The sequence below is a fragment of the Seriola aureovittata genome, chromosome 4 (assembly GCF_021018895.1).
Source record: "Seriola aureovittata isolate HTS-2021-v1 ecotype China chromosome 4, ASM2101889v1, whole genome shotgun sequence".
NCBI classification, from domain to species: domain Eukaryota; kingdom Metazoa; phylum Chordata; class Actinopteri; order Carangiformes; family Carangidae; genus Seriola; species Seriola aureovittata.
In genome coordinates this window covers 4,028,972-4,047,029 of record NC_079367.1, presented here as the reverse complement: position 1 = coordinate 4,047,029, position 18,058 = coordinate 4,028,972, and the positions used below count along the sequence as shown (strand labels likewise).

General features: G+C 42.0%; 1 protein-coding gene across 1 annotated transcript in view; it reads left to right on the top strand.

The window, feature by feature from the left end:
- sorl1 (sortilin-related receptor, L(DLR class) A repeats containing) overlaps positions 1-12,391 on the top strand; it is a 79,694-nt gene extending 67,303 nt beyond the window's left edge. The window contains exons 36-48 of the mRNA XM_056373555.1: positions 126-238; positions 382-486; positions 597-663; positions 1,263-1,345; positions 1,872-1,962; positions 2,099-2,289; positions 3,207-3,326; positions 4,875-5,039; positions 5,156-5,330; positions 5,612-5,718; positions 6,431-6,623; positions 7,136-7,348; positions 8,147-12,391. Of these exons, the coding sequence (XP_056229530.1) occupies positions 126-238; positions 382-486; positions 597-663; positions 1,263-1,345; positions 1,872-1,962; positions 2,099-2,289; positions 3,207-3,326; positions 4,875-5,039; positions 5,156-5,330; positions 5,612-5,718; positions 6,431-6,623; positions 7,136-7,348; positions 8,147-8,214 (1,691 nt within the window). The 3' untranslated portion in view covers positions 8,215-12,391. The remainder of the gene's footprint in view (positions 1-125; positions 239-381; positions 487-596; positions 664-1,262; positions 1,346-1,871; positions 1,963-2,098; positions 2,290-3,206; positions 3,327-4,874; positions 5,040-5,155; positions 5,331-5,611; positions 5,719-6,430; positions 6,624-7,135; positions 7,349-8,146) is intronic.
- Positions 12,392-18,058: the final 5,667 nt, after the last annotated feature.

Here is an 18,058-nt window from a genome sequence, read left to right as displayed (position 1 = left end):
CTTTGACTGACGGGGGAAAAAAACAGATGCATAATGAGCGTGTGTGTGTGTGTGTGTGTGTGTGTGTGTGTTGTGTGTGTGTGTGTGTGTGTGTGTGTGTGTGTGTGTGTGTGTGTGTGTCGTAGTGCCGGACCCTCCCAGGAACCTGCAGCTGTCTTGCGATAACGGTGAGGACGGGACGGTGGAGGTCTCCTGGAGTTCCCCCGACAAAGGACACGGCCTCATCAGGGAATACATCGTGAGTTCTTCTTCTCTGCGTCAAACCGCGCCACGTGTTAATGTGTCCTCTGAATATTTTACTGATAGAGGTCACAACGTGTGTGTGTGTGTGTGTGTGTGTGTGTGTGTGTGTGTGTGTGTGTGTGTGTGTGTGTGTGTCAGGTTGAATACAGTGAGCGTGGAGATCTTGATTGGACGTCACAGAGATGCATCACAACCAGCACTGAGGTGAAGGAGCTGCAGCCGGACACTCTGTACAGGTTCAGGGTAAGACACACACACACACACACACACACACACACACACACACACACACACACACACACACACCAGTATCACGTCCAGTCTTGTTGATGTTGCTGACACGATGTTTCCAGGTGGCAGCAGTGACCAGTCGAGGTGTTGGGAACTGGACGGCGGTTAAATCCATCACTCCTAAGAAAGGTGAGCCGGTCTTCCTCCAACGCCGTCACCTGCTGGTGTTAACCAGGTATTTAAGGTCGTGGTGATGTGAACGCCAACATGGGAGAGTGGAATCGTTTGGATCTCCTTCAGGGAGCGCAGCTGTTTCTGTTTTCAGATCAGAAATCACCAAACCACACGACTTTAAAACCTTCCACATGTTTCCACTCATCTCCGAGCAAAAGTAAAACGTTCAGATGAAATCAAAAGAATTACTACAACACATGGTTCAGCTATTTAAAGCATTTAGAAACCTTAAATTAAATTAAGATTTAAGATTAGCAGGAAGTTGCACAGTATAAAGTCTCGTAATAAACCTGGAGGAAAACAAAATGACGAGTTGCTTTTGTGCTGAATTCAACAAGCATCACTGTTTTCACTCTGTTCTCGTTAATTCAGATTCTGCTTGATAAAACTCAGCGTTTCCTCCGGATGTTTCCTCCCTGGAAGGACGGGGGGGCTTTTAATGTGAAACACCTGTTGAGGGAACATAAAGACTCAAGTCCCTGAAGACAGAAAAAAAACCAAATGGCACTGAAAACATGTCAGTAATAAAATAAATGTGCTGTTCTCTGCTGCAGCTCTTCCTCCGCCCTCCGTGATCGCCGACAGCATCACCGCCGACTCCATCAGCCTCTCGTTCAGCTTAAACTCCCAGTACGATGTAAGAGCCTCTCTGCAAACTCTGATTCCTAATAAGAAGATGTGTGTGTGTGTGTGTGTGTGTGTGTGTGTGTATCTGTGTGTGTATCTGTGTGTGTATCTGTGTGTGTATGTGTGTGTATATGTGTGTATCTGTGTGTATGTATGTGTATCTGTGTGTGTATGTGTGTGTATGTGTGTGTATCTGTGTGTGTCTGTGTGTGTCTGTGTGTGTCTGTGTGTGTATGTGTGTGTATGTGTGTGTATCTGTGTGTGTATGTGTGTGTATGTGTGTGTATCTGTGTGTGTATGTGTGTGTGTCTGTGTGTGTATGTGTGTGTCTGTGTGTGTATGTGTGTGTATGTGTGTGTATGTGTGTGTGTCTGTGTGTGTCTGTGTGTGTATGTGTGTGTCTGTGTGTGTATGTGTGTGTATGTGTGTGTGTATGTGTGTGTATGTGTGTGTCTGTGTGTGTCTGTGTGTGTATGTGTGTGTATGTGTGTGTATGTGTGTGAGCGTCACTGACGGGTCTCTGGTGTTTGTTTAAGGTGAAGCAGTACATCGTGATTCTGTCCTGGCAGTTTGACAAACACGTGAAGGAGAGCAAGAACTACACGGTCAGAGAGGGGATCCTCAAAGGTACCGTGACTCATTTTAGGCGCCTGAACGCACCGTCATCATCATCATCATCTCAGTCCAGTTACTCAGCGTGTCCTCTGTGTGTGTGTGTGTGTGTGTGTCCTGTGTGTGTGTGTGTGTGTGTGTGTGTGTCCAGCTACGAACCTGACAGCAGGGACGGTGTACGAGGTGGCCGTGTGGGTCCACACCAGTATCGGAGACAGTCCCACCGCGCTCTCCCACCATCAGACCAACGGCACCCAGCCAGAGAGACCCTACCTCAAACTCAGGGCCCTGAACCAGACAGCTGTGGACTGCAGCTGGACCATCACTGGAGACCCTGCACAGGTACGACACACCTGAGATCACTGACATGGACGTCGAACTGTTCAAGGTCATGGGACCAAAACGTGTAAAAACACAACATAAATATTACATTTATATTATGGTGTTTTATGATGTGTTTGTTTTTCTTTTGTTTTTAATTGCATTTTTTTTTTTCTTTCTGTAAATCACTTTTAAAAGTTTATTAATACGTTGTTATTTCATCACTCACCCTCTCTGGGGTTTAATTTATCTTAAGAATATTCGCTTAAGCTGTAAAATTATATGAACAGAAATGCGTCCTTGACGTTACGCTTTGATATTTTACACTCTAAAGGAAAATATAAATACGCCTATAGACTCTCTCCTGTGACCTTTAAACCCAAATCATCCTGTTTTCTTTTTTTTAAAGTCGTAAAACCTGTTAAATTCAGGTGACTGACCCTTTTTTGCAGGTTTTTTTGTCCAGTGTAAACGAGTTTTACTGCGTTATGTTTGGTTCTCAACCTGTGGGTCAGGAGACCGAGAGGGGTCCAAGATAAATCTGAGGGGTCACAAGATGATGAAAAAAAAAAAAAAATATGTGTATTTCATAGTGAGAAATGAATATTTTACCTCTTCAGGCCTCTGATTTCTTTTAAACTGAAACAGTGTGAGAGAGAATAATCTGTTTCTAACTGTTTACAACTCCAATAAAACCTCACATGTGGCTGCAAGTAGCTTTAATTTAAGAGGTCATGAGTTAAAACATGTTGTGACTCTAAATCACTGCGTTTAAATGCTTCCACATAAAGTAGAACCTTTAGATTCTCAACATGTTCCAGCTCTTTAACAGAGACTTTGATGTAAAGAAACTTTTACTGAGTCGACACTGTGTGTGTGTGTGTGTGTGTGTGTGTGTGTGTGTGTGTGTGTGTGTGTGTGTGTGTGTGTGTGTGTAGATGTATGGTGTGTATTATGCCACCTCCTTCCTGGATCTGTACCGGAGTCCTCACCTGGTCCGCAGCTCGTCCCTCGGCCTCACGGTCACAGTGGACAGCGACGAGCAGTATCTCTTCCTGGTGAGTCTGAAGTCTTTTTTACGGACTTTATTTCCCCGCACTTAAACGCCTCGTCCCCTCCGAGTCCGGACGTCTTGACGGGTTTTCTTCGTCTTTAATCATAATGTTTGAGTTTCTGCTGACGCCGAACAAAGCGACACCAGGTTTGTGTCGAAGTGAAGTTTTTCATTCTCGGTTTAGTGCGGTGTTAAATCAGGAGAGACGCTGGGCAGATGTCTGAGCTCCCAGAAGTCTCAAATAAAAATCTCTCCGTCGGTCCCAGGCTGCAACACCGAAGCCAAATTTGTCCCAGCAGCCTGGAAGTCTGTTTAAAGACGACGTTTTTGAACAATCTTTTTTACCTAATACAGAAAAAGTCGGAACAGAAGTGGTAAATTATTCTGCGTTAAGTTTCACAAACCCAGGTGCAAATGGGAACCAGCTCTGCCAAAAACCCTGAGTGGTGTGAGAGGAAGAGCGAGCAGCTGATCTCAGGACGACGCCTGTGAGGGATTTAACTCGTGTGTGTGTTTAACTACAAGTGCGGCCTCATTCTGATTAACAGCCACAGTTAAAAACAAATATCACATCAGCATATTCCACGTGTTACCTTTCTCGATTGGCAGCGGCGATGATGAGATGTTCAAATGCTACGGAAAGTGTTTCTTTAATTTTAGTGTTTTCATGGGCGGGAAGATGTTTTGTTTTTAATCAGAGTTAAAACTTATTTATGTGTTTACTGTCTGTTTTATAAGCACTGGACCTTTTTATCATGTAAAACCTCCTTAAATAAAATGTTCCACAAAAATTCCTTTTATAAATTCCTGTTGATAAAATGATCTCACTCAGATCTGGTGAGCAGTGGATTGAATACACTGATAAATGAATTAGGGCATTAACATTATCAGTATATATTGATAATGAAATAACAGAAGAACAGTTAGACAATAGAAAGACAGTGAATGATAAAATATGGAAATGAAAACCAGTAAGAAAAGTAAAATATAGGAGAATTAATTAAAAGTCAAATTAAACAAATAGTTTTTCAGCCGTTGTTTAAAAATGTTCACAGACAGGTGATCAATTAATCTAAGATTTTGTTTTGGATCCTGATTTGAGAATTAAATTTACTGATATAAACTCAAACATAAACTTTGTGTTGATATGAAAACATCTGGAAACCAGATGTGTCTCATGCACCAGAAACCGGGTCTTAATTAAATAAGAAATGTAACAGTTTAAATTGCAAGACGTGAAAAAGTAAACATCATTTAATTACATTTTTTTTTTATTGGTCTGAGGATGTTTATCAATTTTATCATTGTTTACGTTTGGAATGAGAGGTGCATGATGGGATACGCCATTAAAATCCTGCATGACACATTGATGCATTAATCAGTAGTACTGTAGTATTATTACTTCCCTACAGGTAATAATACTCAGTGATTATAGGTGATTTATGGATATGATTGATTGATGACAGCACTGATCGGTATCGGCTGTGGGATTGTGTTGCTGTTACTCGGTCACCGTCGCCTGAGCAACGTCTTGTTTGTCGTCTGTCCCCAGGTGCGCGCCGTCCGTCCGTTCCTCGGCCCTCCCTCCGACTACGCCGTGGTGAAGATGATCCCCAACGAGAGGCTGCCGCCGAGGAACCTGCACCGCGTGCGGGTGGACAAAACGCAGGCGACGCTGAAGTGGCAGCCGCCGTACGACGCCCCGAACGCACCTCTGGTACGACGCCGCCTCACGTTACTATGGCGATAAGCATCGGAAGTATGATCTATCTATCATCTGCTACGATGCTGCTTTGATCTAACGCGTCTCTGTGTTCTTCCTGTGTCCTGTAGACGTATGCGATCCACGTGCGGGACGTGATCCGTAAAGTGGAGCGGGATTACAAACTGACCACGCAGAACAACACGGTGGAGTATCTGCTGAAAGGCCTGGAGGCCGGAGGACGGTACAGCGTCTCTGTCCGCCTGCGCAACATGAGCAAAGAGGCCAGCTTCACTCTGAGCACAGGTGACACCTGCTTCAATAACTGCTCCATTATTTAAGTCATTTATTGAATGAATACGTCAAAGATTTGTGGGTTATTTGACTGTGTAAATGCAGGGCATGGTCATAGTTGCTTAGATCTGTAATTACCACTTCATATCCCATGATGCAGTACTGTGTGTTTGTAGCTGTGCTGCAGACTCATGTCCTTCAGCTCCCACCGTACTTCATGCAGCACAGTACAAGTCTTTGTCTTTACAGAGACACTCCTGTTGTTTGAAGGAGTGTTTTCTCTTCTGCTGCAGTTCCTCTTCCGGCTCCGGAGGCTCTGAAGATCCTGACGGAGAATGACCACGTGTTCCTCTTCTGGAAGAGTCTGGCTGTCAGAGAGAAGGGCTTCAACGAGAGCAGGGTGCGGCGCCGCCGACCGGCATCTTCCGTGTCGCAGTCACCGTGTTTCCACTGACCTGATTAATGCACGATTTGAAAAAACACGTTTCCCACATTTAGTCACATGACATCCGAAAACATTGCAGGCAGTTATCTCTCAAAAATATAGATATAGATATAAATACAGATGTAATAGTGCAGCAGGTGGCCTTCGATCGAATGGCTCCTGCGGTGGATGCAATCGTCCCAACAATTAAAAGATGCTGGAAATCCATCGCGATGTTTAATTGGAAATGACATTGCAAGAGGAGAAAACCCAGCTTTACTCACATGACATCACTCAATGGAAACACAGAACATTAACAATCATGTTTTGTCGACTTTTCTAAAATAATCGCTTCTATTTTGAGCAAAACTGTGACGGGAACGCGGCTGTTACAAGCTTTTTCTTCCTCCTTATGGAAACCCAACTTTAACTTTAATCTAACTTTACATAGAGAGAACAGGCACTTTATGTATAGTAGTATATAACCAGTAATACTATTATATTTGATACTGAGATTTGAACTAATTCTCAAAGCCTCAGAATCTTTTTTGTTTTCAGATATAATCAGAAAATACAGAAGTAAAAACTCAGTGTTAATAAAGACGAATCTCTTGTAGTGCTACCGTCATGGCCGCTGTATTTCTGCTCTCATTTCCCTCCACTGACGTCCTTGTCGTCCCGGTCACAGGGGTACGAAGTGCACGTGCACGACAGCGTGACCAACCAGACGTCTTACCTGGGAAACACCACGGAGACCTACTTCCGGATCAGCAGCCTGCTGCTGGGACACAACTACACCTTCTCTGTGCAGGCGCGCTGCCTGCTCAGCGGGCAGCTGTGCGGGGAACCTGCTCTGCTGCTCTACAACCAGCTCACAGCAGGTACTGGAACACATTCCTGTATATATGTTTTTTAAAACACCGTTGCTACGGTTTCGCCTCCCGTCCACGCAGCTCTGCCGTTTTTCAAGCACCGAAAACAGAGACTTTCAGAAAGCGATGCTGACCCCGATTTAGTTTGAAAACTCCGGGGTTGAGACCTTTGGAAACGATGACGTAGACACCAGCGGTCGCTCCGACTGGGCCTCGTCCACCAGCAGTGAAAGCACCATGATAATGAAATACAGGTGTTACTGACCTTGTTGTCTTTGCTAGCAGCTGTTGTTCAGTTAAACTCTGTATTTAAACTCTGCAGCTGTCTCTGTTGTTCCTCGTTCATGCAACTAATCAACTGCAGAGTAACAATCTGCTTCCTGTTCACGCCGGCTCGCACGTGCCCAGTGTCTGTGACGGCTCAGGTGTGTTAGTCGGGACGGAGATCGTGTCTGTTGCGGAGCTGTAGTGTGTACGTGGTGTAAGTCGTGAACGTGAACTTGATTTTCCCTCCTGTGCAGGGGCCAGTGATGCCTCCCACGGTGAGGGCCACTCAGGGGACACGGCGGCCGTGGTGGTCCCCGTCCTCTTCCTGCTGCTGCTGGGAGTGTGCGGCAGCTTGGTGGCGCTCTACCTCCGACACCGCCGGCTGCAGAACAACTTCACAGCCTTCGCCAACTCCCACTACAACTCTCGCCTGGGCTCCGCCATCTTCTCCTCTGGGGACGAGCTGGGTGAGAAAAGTTTCTCCTCTCAGATGTGTTTGTTCTCCCGACTCTGCAGCGAGGCCGGGAGGGTTCAGGACCCGTCTGTGGCGCCGTCTCTCGGCTAGATGCTTCAGGGAGTGCGATTTACACAGCTGATTGATGGGAAGCCTGTTGGGGATCATGTCCTTGTCACTGCACTGAAAACTCTCAAGTGGTTGCTCAGGTTGCCGGGGAAGTGAGGGAGGAAGGTGTGGATCCTGAGGCTAAATAAGAAATAAAAAAAATAATTTGCGTTATATAATATGATTATGTAGTTAAATAACAACAGAATTTTCAAAAACTGCGAAAATAATAATGATATTGATAATAATAATAGTAATAATCTTTATTTTCTAGTGCTGTAATTATAAAATAGAATCAATTAATTCAAAAGATTTCAAAAAGAAGAAAAACAGATGAAACAATTAAAACGAAGACAGAAAACGTTCTCGTATAAAAGTTTGTTTTAACAAGAGTATTAAAAGAGCCGGTAAAATAATCAATAAAATCTTAAAATAATATAAAATAGTCTCTGTGTCTTTCAAAAGTAAAACAAGATTGTATTTTAGAAGATATTTCTGATAATAGCGTGTAGTGGGATGACACTCGAGCTCAATGCTAATATCGTCTGTTTATCAGCGTTTCTCCACAAACAGCAGCTGAAAAAACAAAACAATGAGCGATGAAATGATCCATTATTAATATAGAAAAATATTGATAAGTGCAGCCTTAACTCCTACAGCAAAGACATTTTCACAAACATCTCTCTTTCCTCTTCCTCTCCAGGTGACGATGATGAAGACGCTCCGATGATCAGCGGCTTCTCGGACGATGTTCCCATGGTCATCGCGTAGCAACACATCCCTCCATTACCTATTTCTCTCTCTTCCCTTCTCCCCTTCTCTTCTTCTCTCCCATCACTCCCCAACAATGTCGCAAATCTGTTGATGGGACCCCAACCCCCACCCACTTTTCCCACCCACGCACCCCCCCACCCCACCCCACCCCCCCGCCCTCCCTCCAAATTCACAGGAAACATGAAGAAAATGGAAAAGTGTAAAGAGAGAAAGAGATATTTTTCAAATATACAATGCACTTTTTTTTGGATGCGCAATAACTTATTTTTTATAATACTAAATATATATATATATGTATATATATATGTATGTATGGGGTCAAAAAAGGACTGTGAGGAAGAGGTGGACACTGAAACAAACTGTGAAGGATTTGAGTTTGTGGAGCGTGCCAGGGAAAGAGAGACCCTATTTGTAATGCAAACTCACCATCCATAGGAGCGGTTCATTGCTTAAAGCCAAAATAAGCATCCAGAGACTGGAATATAGAATGCAAAAAATTACACACAGTGGAAAAAAAAACACACAAAAAATAAATATTTAGAAATTTGCTGTATACAAAATGTACAAATAGAAAATATCGGCGCAGTAACTGTTGCATATGTCGGTGATAGTACAGCGTGTGCTACAGCGGCGTATGTAACACTGGCGCCCAAAGTGAGACGGGTGGATGAGTTAACTGTGGATCGTGTTTCATCATTTACTGAATCTGAATTGTTGTGTCTTTGATCACCAGTTTGGGAACTGTTGACTCTTGTAAACGTTATTTTAAAAAAAAAAAAGAAAAAGGAAAGAAAACGTCTGTGACACTCAGCTCAACCAAACAGATCAGTGATTGGATTGATTGACCATTGGCACCCCGTAGATACACTTTTACTTTCCACCACCAGCACACTGTTGTACGTCTGTTTGTAGAGGCAACACACGTCCCACGATACAAGAATATCCCTGACTTTGAGGGGGGGATGAATCCCTCACAGCGTTGCCAAGATCGTAACTATTTGTAAATATTGGGCTTTTAATATGTTCTCTCCTTGTAATGCTGTACCATATCATTCTGTAAAATTTGTAATTTTTTTCTTTTTTTTTTTTATCATTCAGGACCACAAATTATCGTCCCCAGCATTTTGCCATAGCTGTAGTCGTAGAGGAAATGTATTTGGGGTTCTCAGGGAACTGTGTCGGAGCGGACACCAGCGCAGCACCACCATCACCCACCACCATGGCTTAGGCAGCACTACTGTCCATCTACTGTTGAATAGGTACAGAAAACCCTTGAGGAGGTACTGGATCAGCTGTGGGTGGAACGACTGGCAGACACATTGTCGCTGTCAGTAGCTGTGATGACGAGTCAGGTTCAGGTTAACTGGTTTAGAAAAAAGATTGAAAGGGTTAATTCATGCAAAAATAAGTATATTTTCACATACCCCTGGTGGGAGCTAGTCATTTGGTTTTATTTACCCGGGCTTCCAGACGTCTGTCTCTGAGATTTCAAGAGCTACATCCAGATCTCACTGTGTTGATGCTGCTTTTTTTGCTAATTAATAAGCAAGTGGTACAGCTAAATTAATCTCCTTGTTCTTGCAAAGTAGGTGGCGCTGGAAGCTCAGTCACTTAGTGAGCACTTGCAGGGTTGCAGGAATTTACCTTGAGAAAAATTGGCTCACTTGGTGAGGCAAAAAATAAAACAACAAAAAAAAACCAGGTGGTACAGCAAATAGTGTGGGCAGAGTTGTTAGCATGTACTGTCTGAGCTAGCATCACTTCTTTGCTTCCTGTATTATTTATGCAGTTATATAAACAGTCAGCATGATATGAAGGAGGGTAACCGCACCTTAAGTTGGTTAGCTAACCAGCCACAGTAGCTCACTGTGTAGCTAACCGGTAACATGCTAGCTATCTGGTAACAACTGGAACTCATGGTAGATAGCCACAACATCATAATAACCATAACATGCTAGGTACTGCCAGAGCTAGCATGGTTACCGGGCTAACAACAGCACTATAAATCACACTGCTTTTTAGGAAACATGGTAGCATGATTTTTCTTCGCTGCTTGTATTATTTTGCTGTGCAGTAACTAAAACAAGGATGGAAACAGTCAGTATGAAATGAAAAAGTGTAACTGTAGCTTAAGGTGGTTAGCTAACCAGCCGCAGTAGCTCACTGTTTAGCTAACTGGTAACAAGCTAGCTAGCTGGTCACAACTGGTACTCATGGTAGCTAGCCACAACAATGTAATAACCATAACATGATTGTAAAATGCTAGCTACTGTCGACGCTAGCAACAGAACAGCCTTTTATGAAACGTATATGTATTGTTTCATGGTGCAGTTACATAAACAAGGATAGAAACAGTTAGTATGAAACGAAAGAGGAGTAAAATCAGATGTGGCCGCACCTTTAGTAGCTAACCAGCCATAGTAGCTCACTGTGGCTGGTTAGCTAACCAGTAAATACTAGCTAAATGGTAACACCTGGTGCTCATGAGAGCTAGCCACAACAGAGCACTCAGTAGCAGCCCAGCTAGCTGCTAGCTAGTAGCAAGCTGTTTAGCTCTTATATTTGTGTCACAACTAAATGCTGACTTTTACACTGTGGTAGAGTAGGGTTATATAAAATTGAATAGTGCAATATAACAATGTAATAGCTTCCTCCACTTTTTTTAAACAAACTTTATCAACAAATGGTTAGTACAGCAATTGGACTGACAATTTCCTTATATCAATAAAATGCAGTTACAGATTTTAATCATTTAGTTTATGTCACAAAATAGTGAGAAATTTCTATCTGAAATTTGCTAATTCTGCTGAGACCAGGGGCTTAGAAATCTCAGAGACTTATATCTGAAAATCTGAAAAAATAAAAATATGTCTAGATACTTATAGAGATATGTGAGAAAACATGTAATTTAGAAAAAATAGTTCAGTTTATTTCCAGTGAGACCAATCTTTGGTCAGTACCAGCTGATTGGACAGAGATAATACCCTGTGAGGATGTTATCTCTGTTTCACTGTTGTGTGTCTATAAATGTATATCACAGAAACCATTTTGGGGAACCATCGTCTTTGTTCTGATCCCACCCCCCTCACCTGACTCTGCACTAAAGTCCATTAACTGATATTTGTGATTTTGCCTCTCAGCTTGAGCCATTTGAACTGATGGTGTTCTGCTCTTATTGACCTTGTTTTGTTTGTCGAGATGTCTTCATGAATGTATTTTATACTTGTTAAGGTATTGTCCCAGATCATTATGCTACTGTCACCACCTGTGAAGTTGATGCACACTCTCTGGTTTTGCCCCTACAACAGTGAATTTGTGAAGCTCCCGTTCTGCACTGGACAACGCAGGCGTTATGTTGTTCCTCTGCAGTCGGGCTTCTGCAGGCAAATTTCAGCTGTTACAACCTTCAAAGCCCAAATTATTAACCCAGAGCAACATACCTTTTCTTTGTCAGGAAAAGCCCGGAAACTTCCTGCTTCATGTTGCTTTCATCATCCCCATATCATTTAACGGTGTCTGTACTAACATTTAAAGGTTTCCTCAAGACTTTAGCTTGATTTCACGCGGCTCTGTTCATGACTTTATTCTGTTTCTTGGCCTTAAAAACAGATTTTTCTGGCATTGATGCTGTTTTTTGCTCTGTGGAGTTTCTGATTTTGTGTTGTGCCACATAATGCCTTATTAGAACACATTTGGTTTCTATGTAATGGTACTGTTTGTATGATAGAACACAAGTGCACATGCATGCATACACACACACACACACACACATATATACACACACACACACTTTACCCATACATAAGGCTGAGGAGGATTTTCTTGTTAGGGCATTTGGTTAACTTTGTCAGATCACTGCTCCTTCCTGCGTCGGCTGCTGTAAGCTGCCCACTTAGTCTGTTTTTAGTCAGGTTTTACTCATGTACAAAGTATAATTATTGGTTATTATGTGATCGTTTGCTCCCCACTTGTCTTAATGTCGACTCTTGTCAAATAGTTTGCTTCAAAATGTCGTTTGGCACAGAGTTTAATCATGTTGGACTTGGCCATGTTTGAAGATGTTAATGTCTTGCTTGCTTATCTCAGAGGTTGCAAGAAAAATGAGATGTTTGGAGAAACAGTGTGAGGTGTTTTAAAAACCACTTATACTGAAATAAACTTGCTGAAAATTAAACTCCGTCGTACTCGTCTTTTATGCAGCGGAAGAAGGAGGTTTTTAAAGCCCGTAAAATATGCAGAAATAAAACAAACATTTCTGTTTTGTTATTGAGGAATGTCGAGGAAAGATGAAGCATTGTGTGTGATGAAAGAATGAAGAAGTATACAGATGGCGTGTTCAGTCATGCATGATGATTCAACAGTTTTATGAACCCTGGGAAACCATGAGTGGTGCCCGAAAAGTGACCCTGAACGATCCTTTTGTATGGAGGCCGACGGCCGCTGTCAGAATAAGTATGTTGTTTTACAGTGTTTAATAATAATTGATTAATAAATTGACTTCTCAAAGAATAAATAAACGCATTCATTAGAATTTAAATAAAAGATTAACACGATAATGAATGTTTCTAATTAATAGCCTGATGCTATTTCCTCATTTTGTCTTTAAATGGTGAATTAAAAACTTAATATTCATTTTAATTTAATTTTGAATATAATAATAAGATTATAAGATTTTTAAATGTTTTTAAAGCTCTATTTAACAAACCAACAAAATAAGAAGATAATCTTTTTTTTTCAAAAAAACAAAAATAAAAAAACAATAAGATGTTAATGTAGAGCCTTAAAATTACACTGATATATTTTGAGAGGTACAAATTGTAATAATAGTAAAGACCACTGTCTATTTCTTAGTTTTATACTCTAGACTCTTTTCTAAATATTATATTAATGTTATGTATATTCAAATCTTTGCAAAACTCCAGGAAAAATTCACAATTTTAAAATAAATGTATGAAAAATGCTTCTTTCTTTCTTTCTTTTAATCAGTCAGTAAATCTTCCAATCATATGAGTCACATTGTTACAGGGATGTACAGTATTTTGCAAAGGATTTTTAAATAAATTTTCTAAACTTTGTAAGCCAACCTTGTTTTTATCAGAAATAACACGTCTTACCTCCATTTTCTACCCAATATTACTTGAACAAGATTTATTTTTTCAATACAATAATAACAACTCATTGGACATTTTTAGACCAATCACAAGAAATCATTGGCCAGACATCCAGGACTCATGCAGCAACATTAGCATTCATTTGAAGATGTATGTGTCCACCTGATGAATCCTAGTAGTTCCCTGTAGCTCTGTTTTGGTTTCCACCAGCTCTGAAGATAAATATCTGTCTCTTTAGCTGCTAAATGCTCCACTGTGTTCACTGTGTCTGCTCTTTCACTGCTGATTGAAACCAGGTTGATGGGTTAAAAAGAAAAAAGAAAAGTTGCGGGCTGTTAAACCAAAACAACTTGACACAGTCAGCTGTGAAAAGCGATGAAGCCACAGAGAATTATTTCCTGACTCTGCAGTTCCCCTCAGCTTTACAGAGCTCTGCAGCGTCTTTGAGCTGTAGTGTGTAGCGTGGCTGAAAACATGACTCAGTGACGGCTGGGTTCGTTTCTGGCTGTCAAAACCAACTTTCCAGTTTGTTCTCTGTTTGAGAACAAAGACCTGTCTGTGCACACGCCCGTCACTGAAAGGACGAGTCCGGTAAACCAGTGCATGACTGTCCAAAACACTCACATCGGATGGGACTATCACTTGGGACGGATGATCGTCTTACTCATCACACAAAGTTCAGGAGGGTTGATTGTGAACTGATGAACTGTTCACAGTCTATGACCTTCGGAAATGAAGTCACTGGTTTCTGTTTATAGACATCATCAGCCTCAAAATTCATGAAGAGAATTACTTTAGAAAATAAGACCATTTCACAACATGGATATTTATATGCACGTTCTTTTTCTTGGCACCATCTTTTAAACGGTTCTCAAGGGGTTTAGTATTGAAGTTGATGAAGATGGTTAAAGATAATGCAGCAGAAGCTGAGATTCCTAAACGTTCAGCCCCCCAGTATAGAGACAACAAACACCTGGTACAGCACCTCCATGATACAGCAGATCACATGACGAGACGTGGACTGAAGTCAAGACCTGGACTCCAGTTAGACTCAAGTCACAAAACTGGTGACTCAACTTCAAAAAAGACTTGCACCTGCACTTTGTGTTTAACATCGATGACTCGTGACTTCACCTGGACTTCACCTGGACTTCAGCCTTTTGATTTGAAACACACAAACTAAACAAAATGATGTCATAAAAGTGTGAGGCATTCAAGATACAGTATGTTTCGAATCACTCTGACAGAAGCGGGAAGGAAAGGTGTCGCACAGACACACTTTAAGACTTGAACTTGACCTGGTTTGAATTGAGTTTTGTTGCTGACCATGTTCATCCCTTCAGGGTCACAGTTCACCATCCTCTAATGGCGAATGGCAAACTGGTTTCATGAACATGACAGCGGGTCCAGTGAACATCAGAACCTGGGATTGGGGGGAGCCGGGGGACCAAACTACCAACCCAGGGATCTGCAGCCAACCTGCTCCACCACCTGAGCCGTGGCCCCCCCATCAAATGGAGCTACGAGTAAGTACCTTGGAACTGTACTTAAGTAAAAGTGCCATTAAAATAAACCAGTCGTTAGGACTTTGGTTTCTGTCACTCATCCTAAAGCAAAAAGTAAACTTGTAAACTTTAATTTGAAAATATCAGAGCGTCGTGTTGAAAGCAGCACTTATCAGACTGTCAGTTTACAGACTGACTGTGTGACTGGCTGTTGATTGATGATGATGAGTGGGAGTGAATCTGGGTTGGGGAGTGGAGGTCAGGGGCCATAGATAAACAGTCCTAACCTGTGAGTGAAGCACCCACACAGAGCACAGTATTGACTAAAATGAAGTAACTCATTAACAGTTTCCTCCTTTCCATCCCAGTTGAGTCAACATTGGAGTCATCTGTGAAGCTGAAGCTGAGACCGGGCTGTGTCCGGCTCTTCGGGGCCCCTCACATCGGCCTCAGGTTGCCGAGGAACGAGGATCCACTGTGGACAATACGGACAGTCAATATTCACAGAACTCAGAGAGTGAGAGTCAACACAGTCATGTTTGTATAAGAGACGGCCACAAGGGGGCAGGAGTGGCTCTACGGCGACTCGGTCGTATCAGATGACGTTTAATTAAAGCTGCATTTCATTCAGTCTGTGTCATTTCACTGCTCTCTGCAGCTTCGACATCAGAAGAGCAGCTTTCAGATCTTATTCTAAATTCTTAACAGAACTTGCACGAGAAAGAAAATGCACAGAAAAGAACATGTGAAATGTAGTTTCAGTGTCACACAGGAGGGTTTTGCATCGAACCGAGCTGCAGAGGGTTGTGTTACATCAGCAGATGTTTAAAGGAGAAGAGCTGAAACCCTCAGCATTAAACAGAAGCTGGTGGTGTGACATGTTCACTCTGACAGGAGTCAATAAGTCTGGAGTCACATGTATGGATCTCATTCATACATACAGCACATGTATACATGACTGTCTTATATAGAGAGAGTCTTTGCTTTTATGTTTAGTGAATATTTTGGCTCCATTTGTGTCTAAAGGAGTTTTGACAGTTTGCAAAACATATACTTGACTTATTTACTTTTTAGCCTGACTGAAAAATCTCGACTCTCAGATGGTTTATGTAGGAGTTTCTGAAGCATATCAGAACATTTAACAACAGATTTTGCTCCTAAAACAGTTTAAACATACTGTATGTCCACATGATCCAGCTGAATAAAGTGGGAAGTATATATATATATATATATGTATATATATATACGAGTGTGTGTGTGTATCTCTATTTTGTATCTGAAGGGCAACCTTGAATTATTCCTTTTGTTAGAATGTATAATAAGAGGTGACTAGTCGTTGCCTGCCAAACAAGAGAGGTCAAGTAATCTTAAAGGACCAGTAAAGAGTTTGTAAAGACATTCACGGTCTCCAGAGGATGAATCCTTCTGACTGTGACTTTTCCTCTAGAGCCACCGACAGGTTGATATTTTTTGGCTTTTAGTGAAATATGCTGTAAAACTTTGTGCAGAAATTCATGGCCACTCAGAGCGAATTGTAATAAATCCATTAATGTTTTAATCTGGCACCATCAGGTCTTTGTTTTTAAAGCCAATTAGCAACAGCATGCATTTCCTCTGCTGTTGCTTCAAATTAAAAGCCTTCAACAAATTAACTACAACTGAAATATTAACATTTAGAACTTTAACATCTGAATTTTAGCATTGTAATTGTGTCTGGGGACCATGAATGTACAAAAATTTCCTTGCAATCCATCTGATATTTGTTGAAATATTATTATTATTTGTAATTGTCTGAGTGAACAACAGACACCGAGATCCCTGATATATGTAGCAGGAGTGGTGAAGTTGTAGTCAATGTATTTTAAATGACTGCACTGTTTTGATACACTAATTTTAATCTTAAACCTGAAATTGTAGATTGTTTACTTCTGTTTTCACTTACACTTATTTCTATTCTTTTTTTTTTTTTCAGTTCAATAATTTCTGGATCTAATCGCAGACACACGCCAAGACAGGTAGGTACAGTGAGGATACTTTAATTGGCTAGCATGCTGGAGGCTAGCAGGCCGAAGCCTAGCTGACTGGATGACAGGCAATTATGATGCAAATTGGAGGCCGGATGACCGGGGTGCAGACTGAGAACTTGGATGCGGGCTTGGAAACAGGTTGGGGGGGTTAGCAAGGCTGGAGCTAGCTGACTGGGATGTAGAATAGAAGCTAGCAGGCCTGATGCTAGCCAGCTGGGAGACAAACTGGAGGCTAGCAGTTAGCCAGCACAGGAGCAGGAACAGGCAGGATGCTAGAAGGCAACAAAACCAGGTGAACTGGGGCCTAAATACACACAAGGGGCGACGGTAACGAGACACAGGTGCAACACATTAGGGCAGGAAGTAAAAACAGCAACAGACACCTGAGGAAAGTGGTTTTAAAATAATACAGGAAATAATATTTTATAAATAAATTCAAATTAATTGTGCAGTACACACACACACATACACACACACACACACACACACACACACGACACCTGCTCAACGACAACAAACCACTCGTCTCACTCTCCACAGGTCAAGAGGTGATCAAGAGCTTTCTGGCAGTTTGTAATTGGCCGGGGTCAAAGGTCAACAGACTGGAGGTGGACGGTGCAGAATCAAGAAGAGCTGTAAGGCTTTGAGAGAGAGTCGGAGCAGGGAAGATCAAAGCAGAGAGTCCTCAGCCTGACAAAGCCGCCGGAGTCCTGAGAGCATCGCTTCGCCATCGTGCTCCACTGAAGGACAATTACCATCAGAGGGAAGGAGGATTACATCGGTTTGAACAGACGCTCAGCCGGGGCACGTGCTCCTCTCCACTCAGCTGACATGGAGACGGTATGGAGGGAGAGAGCGGATGAATTCATTCTGCATGTACAACATTCATAACAAAACATGTCATCCCTCCTCTCTCAGGGGCCGGTTTCACCCACACAGACTTTGACTCTTAGATAAAACAAAGACTCAGACTTCAGAGAGACTGAGTTTTAATGCTTGACTATCTTAAGCCGGACTGTGGTACAATGACTTCTGGGTAAATTAAGCCTTTTTTCAAAATAAAAGAAATGGCTGACAGAGGAACTGCTCAGCTTTGTTTACCCTCAGCAGAAAAATGTTTGTCTTTTGGAAGAATTCAACAGTTAAAAGGACGTTTTACTTTGGAAATTCAGTCAGGAGTGAAACAATATTTCCTGCT